An 18129-nucleotide genomic window follows, 5' to 3' on the forward strand; every position below is an offset into this window, starting at 1 on the left:
AACAGGCAAAAAAGACTTCTTTGCATAGACACAAAAACAAGCACACTTCCAGACACAGATTTGTTTCATGGAAGCATACGAGGTGTGATTCAAATAACGGGAGGGATAGTGAGTCGTGAGTCATCATAATAATCTTGTCTAAGCAATAACAGATATGTGAGTAAAGCACAGATTTATATACTGCTGTGCGTGCGCAGCCACACACACACACACACACACACATCAAAGGCAGTGTTTGAAGTGGCTTCTATTGGGTTTGAGCCACTCCACAGGGATTGGGGTGTCCCCAGTTCGAGAGTTGGCTGTTTGCAGGACTGGAGGTAGACGATTTACCGGATATCATGGCAAAACTGTTGAATGAATGGAAGCTTGAGTTTGAAGTCACAAATTGCACCAGGAACGTCTCTCTCTCTCTCTCTCTCTCTCTCTCACGATGAAACAGTGCACTCCAACACGATGGTATAATAAAGTCATAACTCACTGCGAGTGATATGCATGACTTATTCACAACATCTACGGAGATCAGGGTGAGATATTTCTATCAAAACCGTAATGAAGCGTTCACTTTTCAGAAAAGGGAAAATTGCCGGAAATGTGTCCAGTGGGTTGCTTCTCACGTGGAGGATGAGGTTCTAGGAAAACCACAGAAGATTTCCTCACTCAGCACTTGTAGACGCTGTACCCGGATTCTGTGTGTGTTTACAGATGTGGATGTCAGCTCAGACGGAGGGTTTAGAGAAGCGTTATGGAAATAGGGGATGAGGACTTAGTGATGCAAGGCAAACCTTAAGCTCCCCCCCCCCCCCCCCCCACGCCCCCCAAGGGCACTCCTGTGAATCAGACTTCAATGGCCAGAGGCCCGTGGAGCGCATCGTTATGCCTCAATATGTATGGAAATGAGGGAATCATGCTAACGTGTTTTCAGCCTCCTCAAACATGCTAATTGTGTCATTACACGTTCAGCCCCGCATCAGCGTTCACAAGATGTCACCCCTCCTCAGACCCTCTCCTGTCTCTCTTCTTGATCTGGAACTCATGTTATTTTAATTAGACATTTAAATATCCATTGACCCAGTCTGATCGACTTGACTGAGCTCCTCCCTTCCGGAGTATCCATCCTCTCTCTCTCTCTCTCTCTCTCTCTCTCTCTCGCTCTCTCCCTTTCCTTATTCAATCTTTTTTTGCCTTCTCCCTTCTCTAACTCTGCCTCCAACCCCACCCCCCTCCCCCCCTTTTTAGAAGTTGGGGATTGAAGGACTCAATTTCAAAACCGCACACGTCTCGGTAACTGAAGTGAGGGGTTTGTTCCGCTGCCACACTTCCGCTCACAAATGCTCTGGCTTGAAGTGGAGGGAGGAGGGAGAAATCCCAGTTAATCTAGTGAATCTCTCTCTCTCTCTCTCTCTCTCTCACTGCTACTGGGAGTCTGGGACATTGATTGGTCGGCAGACATACATGTAAGCTGTGTGTATGTGGGATGCCGGGTTTGGGGATTTGGGGATTGCAACACGGTTAAGTCGACAGGTACAATATTAGTTTAAAAAAAGAGACGTATTCATAAAAGGGATTGCGGTTATGCACCGTCCTGTTTAAATCAGGACGCAAAGTGCCTACTCTGCCATAAGAGATGACCATGTTGACATAACATACTCAATTCACAAAGAAAAAGTGAGCCGCCCATCATGGGGCTTTCAGTAAGATGAGGCAGGTTTCATGTCACTTTGTGCCCTTTTCACCTGTATCACGTTGAGAAGCTATTTTTCGCCCAGCAAAATCCAGGACAAAAAAGATGTCATGTTGTTATCTAGAGCGGGTAATGTATCGCTCTAATTGCACTGTAACTAAATATAAGAGGTCATTCAAACAAGAATAGAATAGCACACAATCACTTAGTAATATGCTATTCCTGCTGCACCAGTACCAAACCCCGCCCTGCCACAACGTCACATAACATAATATGTATTATTCACTTGTTTTTGAATATCACGTCTTATGTTTCCTTATGGGTGTGTTCTCCAAGTGGACATACGGTGCACCTGTGTTGCCGCTGGTCTTGTTTTGTGGATCTGTGTTTAATGAAAGCGAGCACGCAGAGCAGATTTGGCCATTAGCTCGGCAAGGGGCTGTAATCACTACAAATCGTTTCCCTTTTTTCATGCGGTTTATTATTGAACAAACAAGTCTGTGGGGAGAAAAGTGTGTGTACCTGCCATCTCCTTTCTCCCTCGTTTTATTTCCCTCTGCAAGGCTGCACTTTGGAAAGTATTGATTCGGTAGCTTGAAAATAACAAACCGGCAACCTTGCGAGCGGAGTAATAAACAGGCCGAGAAACAGAAGTGAAAAAAGCACATATGAAGCGTGTGCCCTGAAATAATAATCAGCCACCGTAGATGCTCATATTCGGTCACCCAGAGTTTATACCTCTTTCTACCCCGTGCAACCTTTCAGCTTTTGATAGCAAGATGAAGACCTGCATCATTTGTATGGAGGATACCGGTAGCTTATGACCCAGGGCAATGTCCCTGGGCTATGAGACTTGGCGATATTGTAGTTGAGTAGCGGGGTTGAAAATACTTTTTAACACCCAGCAGCGTGAGCATGAGTCATCGAGGCAGTCCTCGTCTCACGGTTAGAGAATTGTTAATTGTTAACGCTGATGCTACGACAGGAAACCACATATGCTCACGTTAAAAAGGGGTTCAACGTGTTGTACACTTGCATGCGTCCGTAGATAAATACAGAGAAAGAGTTTCTAAAACGGTAAAAACATGCTCACACACAAACTAAAAAATAAATTTAAAAGGCTTTCAGGTTGATAGACAAAGATTCTCCGGACGACGACCCATCTGTTTCTATCAACGGTAATCAGCAGGGTGACGATGACGGAGCTGTGACTGTGGCTTACTTACGGTTGGCTGATGGCCCCGCTCTCTGACAGCTGTCAGCCGCCACGACTGCGCTGCCAGGGCCCTCCTCAGGACTTATTTCGGCACAGCACATCAGCCGCAGCGGCACTTCACGCGGAGACTTGTTGACTATCGGCGTCGGCGGAGGCCGGCGCGCAAAGACTTCTCTGACCGCCTGTCTGCCAACGACAGCCACCGCGATGGCGGATGGGCGAAGGAGGACACGGGCTGTCACTTTGATTCACGCCACGGCAGCTCGTGCCGGGTGGCTCGGCGCCAAAGTCTTGACAGTCGCTGTAGACCCCCTTCCCCCCCGCGTAAATGACATTTAAAGTGTAAAGCAATGGTCTGTCCTTGTGGCTCAGTCACCCCAGGCCGAGCTCTGGACATGGGCGTTTTTACAATAAGGTCGTAAACCCGGTTCGCCTCACTCAGAGGCTCGAAGTCAACGATCCAAACTGTGAAAAGTGACCTTGAAGATGTGTGTTATCAATGATCTGATGTAGACCTGACTTTTCCTTTTGTTCATCGGTCTATGCTGCTCATTGCATTCACACACATTCCCACTAACACCTCCCGTTGTGCCTTTTGTCCACAGTCTATCCGCGAAGTGACCGGCTACGTGTTGGTGGCACTGAACCAGTTCGACTACCTCCCTTTGGAGAACTTGAGGATCATCCGAGGAAACAAGCTCTACGAGGACCGCTACTCCCTCGCGATCTTCCTGAACTACAGACGCGATGGAAACTTTGGCCTCCGCCAGCTCGGCCTGAAAAACCTCACAGGTGAGTGCGTTTTCCTTCTGGCTGTTCACAAGTTGTCTCCACTGTGTCCGCGAGTGAAACGAGGACCTTTTGATTTTGACGACGTGGCCCGTCAGCAAAAGCTCGTTTTTTGTCTGAGATAGAATATTTAACGTTCTTCGCTTCCACGCCTTTTGGAGGCTGTGTGTGCGTCTTTACCCCTTTATTCATCATCTACTGGCACTTCTCTGACAGATTAGCAGGTTTGGGCAGCTGATCAGATGTTTTTCCTCCCGAGACATTTTTACTAAAGAACCATCACTCAGGAATAGGGTTGGGTATCGTTTGAATTTGAGCGATTCCGATTCCGATACCGATTCCTTGTTTCGATTCCGGTTCCCAGCGATTCTCGATTCCGATTCTTTTAAGAGGCAGGGTCAAAAAAGTTTAAGTTTAAGATATTTTAAATGAGCTAGCTAACCAAGGGTCTTTCTGAAGGAAATAGTCTGACCTTCTCCATCAATATTAATTCTTTTTATTAACTTTACTATGAATTTCTAACAGGGCTGTTTTCAACTACAATATGAATATCAAACTATGAACTTGAATATTGTATAAACATTATAAATAACAGGGGTACACTTTCCTCCAGAGAGCTTTATTTTTGAAACCTCACAAAAACACATTTACTCGTGAGTGTATGATACTGCAGGTACTTAAACGTTACCTTGCTCCCACTGATGGACGAACCCTTGGAATCAGAGGAAGAGGCAGCGCGTCAAACACGGGGCACACGGGGGGGGGGGGGGGGGGGGGCGCGCGCAACTCTCCCAACCCCAAATCAGGGACACTTTCGCTGACGGGGGGCTGCTGGCGGTCGACGCGGGGAGTGCTAGTACAATCTTTTTTTTTCTTTGCAGCGCCAGCCTCACCGCTCATTTTAACAGATAGGACCGCTCCGCACTGGTCTGATGCGTCACAAATTTACAACAACCGGGAGTTTCTTGCCGAGTTTTCGGTTTGTTTCGAGAAGTGTAACCACACTTTGGACCGCCGACGCACGCTATACATGTTCGATCGCGCTGTTACGCCAACACTTCCAGTGGACGCTTCTTCGTTGGTGTTCAGCGGTTTCTATTTCCGGTCGGCGCCGGCGGACTGAGAATCGAAACAAGGAATCGAATTTTAAACTTTTGAACGATACCGGGTAAATCGCAAAGCTAGTTTCGATTCCATTCGATTCTCGATTCTCGATACCCATCCCTACTCAGGAACTCTGCTGTCTGATGACTGTTGGGTGCTTACAGGGATTTAGCTTCTTTTTTAGGTTTTGCATTTACAGTGACGCACCAAATCTATGTTCAATGTCATTTTACTAATCACTAATGTTGGGTCGGAAACAGTGTTAACAAACGGAGGCGATTCACACGGCAATGTCAACACAATGAAATGGGGATTCCAGAGAGGGATATTTTGAAAGCTAATTTTTCCACTTTGCTTTGAATGCTTCACTGAGTCGTACCTAAAACTTCATTATTCTCTTCATTCGCTTCATTACCTTATTTCAAATTGATGTCTTTGAACTAATAATTCCAAAACGTTTAAAGCGGAATTCAACTGTGATCAGATCTCCTTTTAGATGCAATTCCCAGTCATCAGCAGAAGGTTATTCACCCGCTGCTTCTGAAACTATGCTGACAAGAAACAATTAATTCACATTGTTTAACATGAATCTACATGTAAATGTTTATTGTTTAGTTGCACACGAGATGTAAATACCCGGACAGTCTTCCACTTGCGCTCCTCCTTCCAGGAGAACCCTCCTGGTGCTGTAATCACAATGAATCTTCTCACCCCAAAGGAGAGAACGCTGACTCTGGATGTTGGGAAAAGACGTTATCTCTTCTATTATTTTGCCACATAGCTCCTGCTTACAGACACTGCTTCTGGTCTGATTTACAACCCACTCTTGCCATCGACCCAAGCCTCAGAAGTGGGAGAGGACTGTGAATGCGATTGCTGATAAATAGCGCACTAAGTAGGAAAACATTGTGTGGGTGGCGCTGCCTCTTTCTGAACAACGGATCCTTGTGCTGCGAGCTTCCCTTCGGTCGCCCTGACCCCGCAGGGAAAAAAAAAGAAGAAGCTTTTGACTTGCGAAAAGGATGTCAAGCTTTCTCCAATACAAGGCTAAGTGGGGCATGCAGAGGGCAGGTCGCGATGTGTACAACACAAAGACCAGAAGTATTACTCACTTATTTCACCAAACAAATGTTGTGACGGAGTGTGGAGAGATGATCGTGTTTGGCTGAATTACATTTAGTAGAAGTTGTTCTCATTCTTGTTATGCAGACACTGCTGTTATCCCTTCAGAGCAACGCTGACATTCTTAATTCACTCATTATCTTTTACACAAAGGAAAGCATTCAAATTTAGATTTGTATGATTTATTTGGGAACTCCAACCAAGTTGCTGTGCATGTCCTCGCAGATGAGTGATGTCAGGAAAATGTGCTTAGACATAATGTGTTATGCTTTTCCTCGATGGGGACTGTGGGGCAGACTGGTGGCACTGAAGCTTGTATCTACCCAGTGCTTCTGTTGAATTTATTGCACACAATCCATAAACATGTTACCATGATTACAGGTGTGGAAGACATCGGAGGAAAGATGAAAAAGATGATGTCATTAATTTACTCTAAATCTAAAGGTTCTCTCTGTATTTAGAGAATTTTTAGCCTGAAATGTATTTGGATTAGTGAGGTCGACCGCTGCTTTCAAACCCCTCTTTCTAAATAATTCAATTGACTCTCATTGTTCTCTTCAACTGTTCCTTCCTGGCGATCCCTCAGAGACAAACGGAGTTCCGCAGCCCTCCATGACGGCATGCGCAGAAACACCCCATGCTCGTGTACAACGCTCCATCTTGTCATCGTTTCTTGCACGTTGCGCCATACTCACGGCATTGCATTTGTCCGGCACTACCGGCAGCTTTTAGCCAAGCCGGTCCTCTTCCTTGTGGTGCCAAGTTGAAACCTCCGCCCCTGAGAGCCGGGGCTGAACTCTGTGAAAAGCTGCTGTTTGATGTGCTATCCATGGCCTTGAGCCATGAAGTGGAGTGAAGTTATGCACTGCAGCCACAGTCTGAAGCGATTCATAACACTTCTCATTTTTAATAGTAGAGGAACATTTAATGTCGATGAAAAGACATTCATTTTTCTCGTTACGGGACATTTTACTCATATGTTGAGTTGAAAGCGCTCCCCTTGGTTCTAGTAACCAAAGTAGTTATTACCCAGTTGTTCATGTCCATTTATCAAATACCGGAGTGGAGCAAAGATGGCTTGCTGTCAGTGTGACTGAACTGTGAAGTGTAGCGCCTACGTTCAGCTGCTTAATTATTGCTTCATCTTTCTGGCCACCTCTTTTTTTTTGTTCTGCTCGATTCTACCGCATTTTGGATAAGGTCTTAATTATATTTAATTGATAAGATTCAATAAAAAATTTTTTCAAAATATTGCACTTGTAACTGCAAAACTTGTAATGATTTCTCTCATCTGATCTCCTTATAGCAGATAAATTGTCATTGCTTTTTGTAAAGTCGGTTCTGACCGTAGACCATGGTCTTACTGGGCGGGGGGGGGGAGACAAGGCACATGGTTGCCCGTTCTGTTTCAGTTATCACCCCTCTACAGTGTACTGTTGAGTAAGACTATACTATAAGCCTGAACCATCACATACCTATATTCACTACTGTAAATCAAGCAGTACATCAAAACTCATTCCTTCCTCCAAATGCTTTAGCGAGTCTGAGGTTATCTACTTCATCTCAAGGCCTTTGATGTTGCTCTGACGTCGGGCGACCGCTTCACTGCCAGCAGCTTTAGAAGTGCAAGATGATCGATATAATCCATAAGGAACATATATAAGAGGATAAAACGTATTAACTACATGAAGGTCCATTCGAGGTAAGGCCCAGTAAAGAACCCTTTAGTGCCGAAACCCACCGGCATTTGTACTCTGGTTTGAAATTGCCTTAGGATGAAATCAATTTGTCGCCAGTATATTGTAGCAATGCACTTATTGATTTTGCGGGGGCACTCTCGGCGAGCTGTGAATGAACTCTCGGGATTTGCCGGGGACGGGAGGATGGAGTGGAGGAGGTCTCCGGCTGAGCAGGGATAGGACTCCCTCCGATGCACCTTTCAATCAAGCTTAGCAAAGTTATCCTCATGAATATGAAATATAAAGCACAGCCAAGCTCGGGAAAAGTTGATGGATAGTGTGTGTGTGTGTGTGTGTGTGTGTGGGTGTTCACAGGGCTGCATCGGCGTGAATAAGAACCACTTCTATGTCGGAAGTTTCCTTTGCGTTGTTTATTGGTATTACTTTACAAAAGTAGCACACATTGTGAGGACTCCCTTCTCACCCGCAGACAAAAAGACAATCACTGTCAATGTTACCAGTTTCCGAGGTGTTTGAAGGCCTGCAGCACGGAGAAGGTTTCAAGCAAGCACCTTTGACCTTTTCTCCCAGCCGAGCAAGTGAAAGGTTGACGGAGCCGCCTCCTGACATTCTCAAAGTCTCTAAAATGTATTTGATGCACGCCGACCCGCAGCGTCTTCTCCGTCCTGCTTAGGCAAACATTTTTAGCGCAGCCGTGTGGATTCATGAACCCCGGGCAGCTTCTGTGCTTTCGCATGGTAATTACAGCCTGCTTCCATGGCAAAATAATAACAGTCTCAATAAGGAGCACAACACAGATGAGCTTTCTGATTTAGCACATTTACTAGCCGCCCCCCTCCCCCCACCACCCGTGTCGCACTCCCCCTCTTTCCCTCATTTCATCCAATATCTTTTTTTCAGATTTGTTTTGTGTTGTTGATTCATTTTTCTAACCACCCTACGCCTGCACCGCGTCTGTCCAAAATGAAGCATCCAATCTGAGGCCCCATCTGCTGAATGATCCTCTCTCCCGTTGTATGCATGTACACAAGGCTGTGTTTTACGCCAAGGCGTTATCAACTCCTTCATGGCCCATCTGCTCTCCCCTCATCCACCCAGTTTTCTGTCTTTCTTCCATCTCTTTATCCCTCTTTCCTTGGCTCCGCGTCCCTCATCATACTTCAGTTGGCTGTCCGGATTTGTTACATTGATGCCTTTCACACAATCTCAAGCGATGTAATGTCGATGCCGTTTTCCGCGCAACCCCCCCCTCCCCCCCGCCGCTCGAATACAGTCCTCCGTTTTTTTCGCCAAAGGCCGCTGCCGTTGCACTGCTGGAGAATTCTCAGGGAGCGCACGCATCGTCTGCTGAGCGCGTCCCGTTTGGGGCTCGAGGGAGGCAGGGGAGAGGATGAGGTGGAATAGGGTTAGTTAAAAGGGACGATTTGGGACGAGTGTTTACTCCCGACAAGGAACCACTGAGAGGCGGGGGGGGGGGGGGGGGGCATACAATTGCTGCCTTTTTTTTTCCTGATCCCTCAGACTTCGACTCAGCGTCTAACTTCCAGGGGAAGAAGTTGCCACGCTGCCCCGGGAGGCAGCGCTCCTCAGGTCCTCCTTGAATTGTGTGCCTAATTGATTACTTCCAATGCAATTACTCCCGTGTCACACTCAATATTTCACCACACCGGGAAGGGGGGCGAGAGGGACTTTCTTTTTGAAGGACGACATTCATATTGTCACATTTGCGCCACTAATGTGGATCGTGAAGAGGCGCGCGTTAAATGGAAGTCTGGAACGGGCCTTCAGCGGCGCTTTGGCCCAATTGATTGCTCTGTAACACCACTGTGTGACAGAGATAGTGAGACTAGTGAGAGCAAGTGGTTGTGTTTTATGCCAGGGGAACAATGGGCCTGAAATTGTTAAACAATTATTTTTTCAGTGGTTTCATTGTTTTGCTTCACAGAGCTGACGTCGCACGATGAATTTTCAAAGTCATAGATCAGGAGTCACCTCCTCCATAATAAACCTTTTTTTTTTTGGACGTAAAATGAAACCTGGACTGTTGACTGAATTACTTTAGCCACAGGGTACATCCTTGTGTTGCTCACAGCGTCGCCTCAGGGGCTAGCACTCCTTTTTTTGTGCTTTTGTTATTTATGATTGTCTTTGATGGTGCAAAGTTTGAGATCCTACATCTAGAGAATAACTGGGCTTCATTACCTATAAATGGACAACAAATGAGGAAGTTTTAAGTAATAATTAGAAATAGATCTTTGCCAAATGAAATGTCTTTGTGTGTGGGTGTATTGTGCGTGTGTGTGTGTGCGTGTGTGTTTGTCTCTCAGTGTTGCACAGAATCTATTACTGGACCAGATCTCTCTTCAGTCAGTAGACTGACCTTAAGCTAAGAATGAAGAAATCAAGCTGATTCCAAAACTGCCATTTAGTATTACATTTGATTAAGTGTTACATTGGAGACATTTCCAAAAATCTTGGAATGTTTGAGAATGTTTGCTCTGTGGACTGATTAAGTCTTGGTCGAATACGACAGTTTTTCTATCCAAAAGCGTCATATACCCCTCTCACATGCAAAATAAGCTTCCATTTTCACACAGCCCATCATTTTACGTAACAAAACCACAAAACCACTACAGTTTGTGAAAACACTAAAACATTTCATTGTTAGTTTTCCGTTTACTACGGGGCACAAAACAGTGGTCGCCTACCTGGAAGTCCTCCTGTTTGTGTTTAGTCATCCAGCTTGTGTGGAATAGTGGTGCAAAGGTGTTGGACTGATAGATGGGTTGCGGTAATTGATGCGTTGGGACTCAGAACTGGTTGTTTAAGCTCTTTATTGCCTTAGGGGCAAATCTATGAGTGCCTTTAACGACACTCACTGATTAGGAATGTTGTCCAGTCCATTCTCCGACTGCACCTCACCTTTTGTCAGCTAGAGAAAATCCAGTGTTTCCCAAACACAACTCTACCTTTCATATTACCGATTTGCCTTCCAAAGTGAACCTCGGTGGCCCACTGGGAGCCAGAGTCGACTTTCACCTCATTAAAAGTTAAACTAGCGTGGAAGGAATTTTAATGCAGATTAATAATCAAAACACAGTCCTCTCTTTTTCTCCAACATTTCCATCCCCCCCCCCCCGCCCCCCAGGCTACGGCTCAGATCAGGCTGAAATCGGCCATGATGTAGATGTAAAGCTGACTCGGAGACCAATAGAACGCTGTTCACTGAGTGGAGTTCCATCGGGTTGTTTCGTCACAGGGGATAAAATGAAATAAAAGAAAGCCTGATTGCATGTAGATCAAGCAGCCACAAACAACTTCTGAACAGGGGATATTTATGTTCCTCTCTTCTCATTCCTTTTTTTTAAGTCAACCCAAACATGAGTTTAAAATGAAAAAACGAAATATAAAGTCATGAAAACACAAAAACAACACAGCTCTAAACCACACTCTCCATGTTCTATGAGCTAAACACTGCTTATTAAGAAAAGCAAAGAAACACCTACATAGTAGGTGTCTGTTCTTGCTGTAAATGATGTGAATTAATGCACACGTGCCAGCGAATCAGGGCCGATAATATCTAAAGGCCACGGTGGAAGGCTTGTAAATGTCTGAGAAAGAAAAATGCTGAAATGAAGCAAACAATGGTCCCTGGTGCACTGACCTTCTCTGGAGTTTGTGCAGCCCTATTACAGCGTTCCACTGACTCCGACTCGTGCCCCCGTTGTTTCAGCATGAGTATAGACGTCACGTGACCGATTTAAATAGTGTTCACCGTGGTTTTTGTGATGTACGCGGTAACCCATTTTCATCCGATATTAGATGCTGTGCTGCTCAGCCTCGGCACCAGTGGGCCTCTTCTCTAAACTACTTAAATGATTTATTCCATAAGTATTACTTCATTAATCCATTGTTTGAAAACTGCAGAAACATTTCGAGACAAAGTGGTGTTCTGATTCTGATTCTAAAGAAATCTGTGGAATATTTGAGCCGATTCCAATCAAATTCTGTGATTGTCATTGTTCGGTTGTTGTCCCATTGACAGTGATTAAACATGAAAATCCCAATATTGGTAGTGTCATTGAGACTTTTCCACGCAGGCGCATGACTGTGAAGCCTGGACAAGCAGTTCTCCCTTTGATTGCGAAGGCCATGCTGCGTTTCAGACGGGGCTTTGATGTCGGAGGCGATCACTGCTCGTCTCACAAGAGAAGAAGAGCAAAGAAGCAAAGAGTCGACTGGCAGCTCAGTGGGTCTCAAACGCCACTGAGGAAAATTACACTTTCCATCAACTTAGTTTTGAAACCTAAATGCATGGATTACCTGTGGATATTCTCACTGTTTTAAGATGTGAGTTGTACAAGTGGTTGTACTTAAGTGGTTCTGTGAATACAATATTCGATGCTATTGATGTTAGACAAACTCATTCTGCTTTCCTTTTTCCATACAACTCGCTGTAGAGTTTGTTGTTTTATAAAAAACATTGACTTTGCTTCTTGTGCGATGGTTCATCTCAATAGTTCACCATTTTGTATACGCTAACACTACATTAGATTTCCAGGTATTAAAAACAATTTAAATTGCTATCATCAAGGATTGTTTGTGTTTGTGTTTAAAAGAAGCAGTGCTCCCAAAAAATGTATGACCTTGCCTCGGTGCTAACACACACATAAACACACAGATTATCCTCAGACGCAGCAACTCCTCCCCTTTCTCCCCTGCCAGCTTAATAATTAATATGCTTATTTTTTGCCTAATAGGCCAAAGCCTCGGGTAAGTAGAGCAGCTATTGATGGGGGCCGCGATGGGTGATGGGACATGAAAAGGACTTTTCTTTGTTCACCTAATGTCCCCAGAGCTATGGGTTGGTGTTACTACATGCAACAACCGGCATGACTTCACCAAATACAGCTTTAAAGCTCCACCACCTTCCCAGAGTACATTTATTTGTTGTAGTGCAAAAAAAGATGTGGCTTCCATCAATGGTTTTTATCCTAAGGCGCTGTGTTTCCACCACATCTAGCAGGTGTTGCCTCTTTGATAATGGCATATTGTTTTGTTTTTTTGTTCTTATCATAGTCTATTATTACAACAACCATGCTGGGAGGAACATACTATTGCACATAACTGATGTGAATCAAACGATTCCTAGAATCAAACGTTCATGCAGTCAGCGGGTGAAAGAATAAGTCGCGTTTGAACGTCTCTCTGAAGACCTTTGACAAGGTCCCATTTCCTCCCCCTCCCAATGGCAGTTGGCTTTATCATTTCTCCTTCAAAAGGAGAATTTTCAAACTGGTATTCACATTTTAAATTTTTGTATTAAATGGTGAATCTAAAATGCCCATACGAATGTGACCCGGTGACTGACATCCCATTTTCTTGAAACGCAAATGTGGAGCAGATGCTTTCGGACCGCATGTGACTTAACTACTTATCACAACCCAGTTATTAAAAGAACAATTTAGTGGATTATGTGCTTTGGTGGACGTGGATGATTTATAAATGTTTTGTGATGTCAGTTCAAATCAACTTTTTATTCTTCTAGGTTGACTTTCCCACCTCTGCTGATTCACACCGCATACACGACCCGTAGTGTATTTTCTGAATGTCTCACAGTACGCCAGGAAAACACAGGGCCTCAATGACGTGTTGTTGCCTTAGCAAATAATACACTGAGCACAGCCAGCTTCCTCTTAAAGGTAGAAGCAACATACTTGGTATGCCTGCGGTACGATATGCTCTCTTTCCTCTCAGTCCTTCCATCATTCATTCTCCTTCTTTCACACCATTCTAGTTTTGCCCGTTCCTGAGAGTTTGGCTCATTTTAATTCAGCTGGCAGGCTGATCACAGATCAGCCTTGATGAGCTAAGTGGCCCCTCAGCAGTAGCAATTCAAGGTCCTTACTGGTTTTCTCTTTGTACATAATTTGTGTCTTTTTTGTGTCTTTCTTAAATTGTTTTTATGTATTTTTTTTTCTTTGCTTTAAGATTTAGCTTATTTTTTTGTAATATATTCCCCCCCCCTCCCTTCTGTGCTACCCATAATGCTCAGATTACCCGGACTTTATCACAGTTAAGGTTGAATAAACATAACAATCCTGTCTTTCATCATCTCATTTTAAAGCAGATGCTTCGCCCTGCTAGGTTATAATTCCATAATCCTATATCCTTTCTCATGGAGACTCATAGGAAACGACTGCATGAGGGATGGGGCCAAATTTAATCAGGAGCCTGTGAATGCAATTATCTTGGTGGTTGAGAGGAGTGTGTTTGGTGCCCTCGCGAAAAGGACGAGGACTAAGGATGAATTTCTTCTTCTGAGCAACACAAAGGATAAAAAGGACATGTCACTCCTAAAATTTGAACAGCGTATTTATTTTAAAGACTAGTGAACAACCGTGTTTTCTATTAACTGCTTTTGGTTGTTATTTTGATTAAAATGTACTTGATTTGTATCTGAAATCAGCCACTAACCAAGTACATTAAAAAGACTGGTATTATATACCTCATAGATACATGAGATACATATTTGCATGCAGGCCTTATTAACCTTTTTCCCGGTGACATTTCTTTTTCACAATTTGACTCATTTGAAGTGACCTGTCAACTTGTTTTCTACCGAAACAATTAGGCTACCAGTCAGGAAAAAAAATCCATGAAATAACAAATTGAATGTTTTTTTGCATTGAGATGGATGATGTTGTTCATTACTCCAAACGTGGCGCAGTGTGAATGTCACGTGATGCCGAATGCTGCTGTGGCCACTCAGCCATGAAGGTCAGTCATCACGTTAAAATTAAATGTGCATCCAATGTGGGGACCTGTGTGTCCCCAAACGCATATGCAGCCACACAGGCAGACTGTGAATTCTGATCATAACTACCCACGTAATCAAAGAAATGACTGTGTTATATAAGTATGACATGAGCCTTGTCGTTTACTTTCAGTCAGAGGTGACACTATGGTTTCTTACCTCATGGTTTAGGACAGTTTAGCCATTTTCTTGGCAGCAGTGGGGACAGGAGGGCAAGGATGGAAGTGTGCAGGAGCAGCAGCATGATGATGGATGGGAGTGGAGATCACCTATTTGTGGGGCAAAGGCAAAGATTTTCGTTCCTGACATCTCCTGTCGGCAACCGAGCGACTCAGAGCACATTGATTGGCGCAGTGCTACGTGGCAACATGGGAATCAATCGAGTCCGAAGAAGAAAAGGTCTTCTCCTAAAGCTTATTGTCGCTTGTTAGTCTATTTTCTCTGGATTGGGTTCATCAAATGCTTTTATTCACTAATTCATGCATCATCCATTGAACCTTTGCAAACCATACTCTAGACACTTAACTTTCTCCCCAACGTTCTCTTCCTCTCTTAGAAATTGTTTCAGGAGCCGTCGTCTATCGTGACAGATGAACGGATACATTGATGATAGCTGATAAGATAGACGTCATTCATTCTCCTATCATATCATCCATCTCTTCAAGTAATGCATTTTTTATCCGTCCAATCAGCATGTACAGTCTTTACTTTGCCCACCTTATTTGATTATTCTTTCATTTATTCCTTTATTGTACTATTCTTCTTAAACTGGATATTTTTTTGCCAAAGGCTTTGTCATGGACCAGTAGATATCCACCACCTCCATTTGGGAATTCCCCCCCCCAAAATAGCAACCACCTAGTTACAAGCCCACAGATGTAGGATGCAGCACACATGCAATTGGTGCTCATGGCGACAGGGGCCTTAACACTGCCAGCCCTCAGGCCAACATGTGTATTTATACGTTTCCAGTGTCCTCCTGTTTCTGTGTGTGGGCTGTACATTTGTGCCAAAGTATTTTTTTAGAGTTTAAGGTGCATCATAGCAACATCTTGAGCCTTCCACTGCTCGCTGGGGTATGCAGCAGGGTCTGCCCCCCCCCCACACCTAGCATTTAGCCCCTTTGACCCAGAATGCATCCACATCTTCCCACTGAGTTTCCCCCCTCTGTTGCACTGCGCTAATAGCAGCGCTCAGCAGAAACCTAGTCGAAGCTCTCGGACCCAATGAGACAGAACAGCGGAGACCCAGCGTAAAATCCCCAGTCCCGTTGCTTCAGGGGAGGAGAAACACCTCCGTTTATCTGATTGAAAGCCAGTTTCAATTTCCCGACTGTTACAAATCCGGCTGTTTTTTCTTCTTCTTTTCGTCCTGTTATTTACGTCCTTCAGAGGGTCTGAAGGTTAGATATCAAGTGAATGCAATTTCCCGAGTGTATTGGTGGTAGTTCAGGACAGGGATCCTCTTCAGTATGCAAATGAACACAGGATATGCGGTAACGCAGCCAGTCAACCGTTCATTATGGTACAATTTTTCCTCGATATTTCATCGTTAAACAATTCACACAATGTTTATTAATTTTCTCTCGCAAAGTCATTAGCAAGGATTTATTTCTGATCACTGGTTTGCTATTTGCCTCCCAGTCCTAATCAAACCCGCACCCACACTGCAATAGGGAAGTAAAAGAAATGGCAAACGGCGATTACCATCAAAATAATTGCCTGCATACATTTGTTCCACCTGTGAGTTTCATATTATTTCCCTCCAACAGTAATGTGGCCCCGATGTGGTGCCTTTTGAAGCCGTGCACTCATTCAGAGACACTTGGAGATGTCTACGTGGTTTGGAGACACGAGGTGTAGCTACAAGTTCAAACTAATTAAGTAATTTTCTCTACTCACTAAATAATCGGCGAAAGAAGTTTACAATTTATTCCCCCCCCCCCCCACAAAGTCACCAACTGCACGCATAATTGCAAGCCAAGCATTCACTGGTAAGAAAAAATCAACGAGTGCATAAGTTTGTCACATTTTGGTAGGTAATATGTATTATCTCTTTGTTGATAATTCTTATTTTAGTGATGGTAAATGTGGGAAATGCACGATTCCCGGACAGCTTCTTGATCTTGGTCACGGCACAGTGTCCAAACACACGATGTGCGCTGGAGTCCTTCCAACATGGCGGAGCCCTGAATGGTGCCGAGGGTCTCCTGTGAAAGTGTTGAGCAGAGTGTTTTTTTTTTCGGTCCGTTAATACAATGTGTTAGAGAGTGTGAAAGCTGCTCGAGTCCAGCTGGAGTTAGTGAAAACATCTTGTCTCACTTGTTTACCACACGCGAGAATCCTGTTTCCGTTTGCTTGTGGCTAAGTTGTTACTTAAATTCAACCATTTTGTTTACAATTCCAGATTAGATCTGTGCAAAACGGCACGTGCAGCACGATGAGGAGTACGACTCAAGCTTAGGGACACGAGGACAAATTTTCTCCACCAACAACGAAGAAAATGTAGGCTGCAAATCCACCTCGCGTGTACTTTCCTTCTTGGTTAAGTCACTGTACTTGTTTCCTTATGTCCTGGTTTGAATGCTTTGGTGACACAGTGATCACAATGTAAGTACTTATTGTTTTGTTGTTTAGTAAAACTCTGATAATCAAAGACATCGCAACCATATATTGGATTGGACCCTTAAATGGGACCTTCCTGCATTCATTCATTTCTAGAGAATTTATATAATAATAATCCGTAACAGGACTTTCAAAGCCTATTGGCCAATGTGAACGGGGTTGTCTTTGTTTAAACCTAAAAGAGAATAATTTTGCTTCCGATTGAATGCCTGTGTACCTTACTCAAATAGGGTCGAGATGTCCCGCCGCCGTGTTTGTCGTAACGGGCGCTTTGCTTTTGTCCTCTGGCTTGTCCAATGCCCGTCTTTGCCTCGTCTTTGCCTCTTCCTAACTGAGTGATGCCCCTCCGGTGGTGAACACAGGATTCACTTATCTCCATAGCCCCCCACTGCACGTACAGAAACAGAGCCGAGGTTGGGGGGGCGGGGCTTTTTGTGGTAATGCCACCAACTATTACCCAAGTAGCATAATTGAATCTGGCTTCTGTGGGACGATATTGCATTTGGCTGTTTCAGCGCGGTGCTTGCAGGGCGCCTCGTGTACGACTATGTGTCTCATCGGATTCAGCCCCATGTCAGTAATCTGTTTGTGAGGAGAAGGCGCGCAAGCTCTGTAAATAATGCAAATCTGCTACTGGGCCTCACTTTGTCTTTCTTCCCCGTCATCCATCTCTCTGTGGCTTTCTTCATCTTTATTTGCCTTTCCATCTTTTTCCACCAATCTTTTTTGACGTAAAAGTCAGGGTTAAACATTTTCTGAACTCCTGCAAAGTAATGATCGGAACCAGCCTGCAACAGACTCTGTGTGTGTGTGTGTGTGTGTGTGTGTGTTTGTGTGTGTGTGACAACGTGAATCAATCCATTTAATGGATGATACATATTTTGACTTACCAAAATCTTTGATGAATCATACAAAACCCGGTTGGATTTAGCATTGTGATGTTAGCGAGACATAATTGAACAGCATTGTAAGGATGAGAGAAAGAAAATCAGTGGTTAGTAATAATGACAACCATTGCCAGACTAATGTTTTTCACCTAACAGACAAACTCCCCTCCTAACACCTCAAAAATT

The 18129-nt window shown here is 44.2% G+C and overlaps 2 protein-coding genes across 2 annotated transcripts in view; both read left to right on the forward strand.

Annotated features, from left to right (window-relative positions):
* Positions 1-3814, forward strand: part of LOC134132798 (receptor tyrosine-protein kinase erbB-4-like) — a 124328-nt gene extending 120514 nt beyond the window's left edge. Inside the window, exon 3 of the mRNA XM_062564894.1 lies at positions 3506-3814. Coding sequence (XP_062420878.1) covers positions 3506-3814 — 309 coding nt within the window. The remainder of the gene's footprint in view (positions 1-3505) is intronic.
* Positions 3815-11719: 7905 nt separating this feature from the next.
* Positions 11720-18129, forward strand: part of LOC119228354 (receptor tyrosine-protein kinase erbB-4-like) — an 82649-nt gene continuing 76239 nt past the window's right edge. The window contains exon 1 of the mRNA XM_062564895.1: positions 11720-11864. Coding sequence (XP_062420879.1) covers positions 11720-11864 — 145 coding nt within the window. The remainder of the gene's footprint in view (positions 11865-18129) is intronic.

The sequence above is a fragment of the Pungitius pungitius genome, chromosome 10 (genome assembly GCF_949316345.1).
Source record: "Pungitius pungitius chromosome 10, fPunPun2.1, whole genome shotgun sequence".
Classification (NCBI taxonomy): Eukaryota; Metazoa; Chordata; class Actinopteri; order Perciformes; family Gasterosteidae; genus Pungitius; species Pungitius pungitius.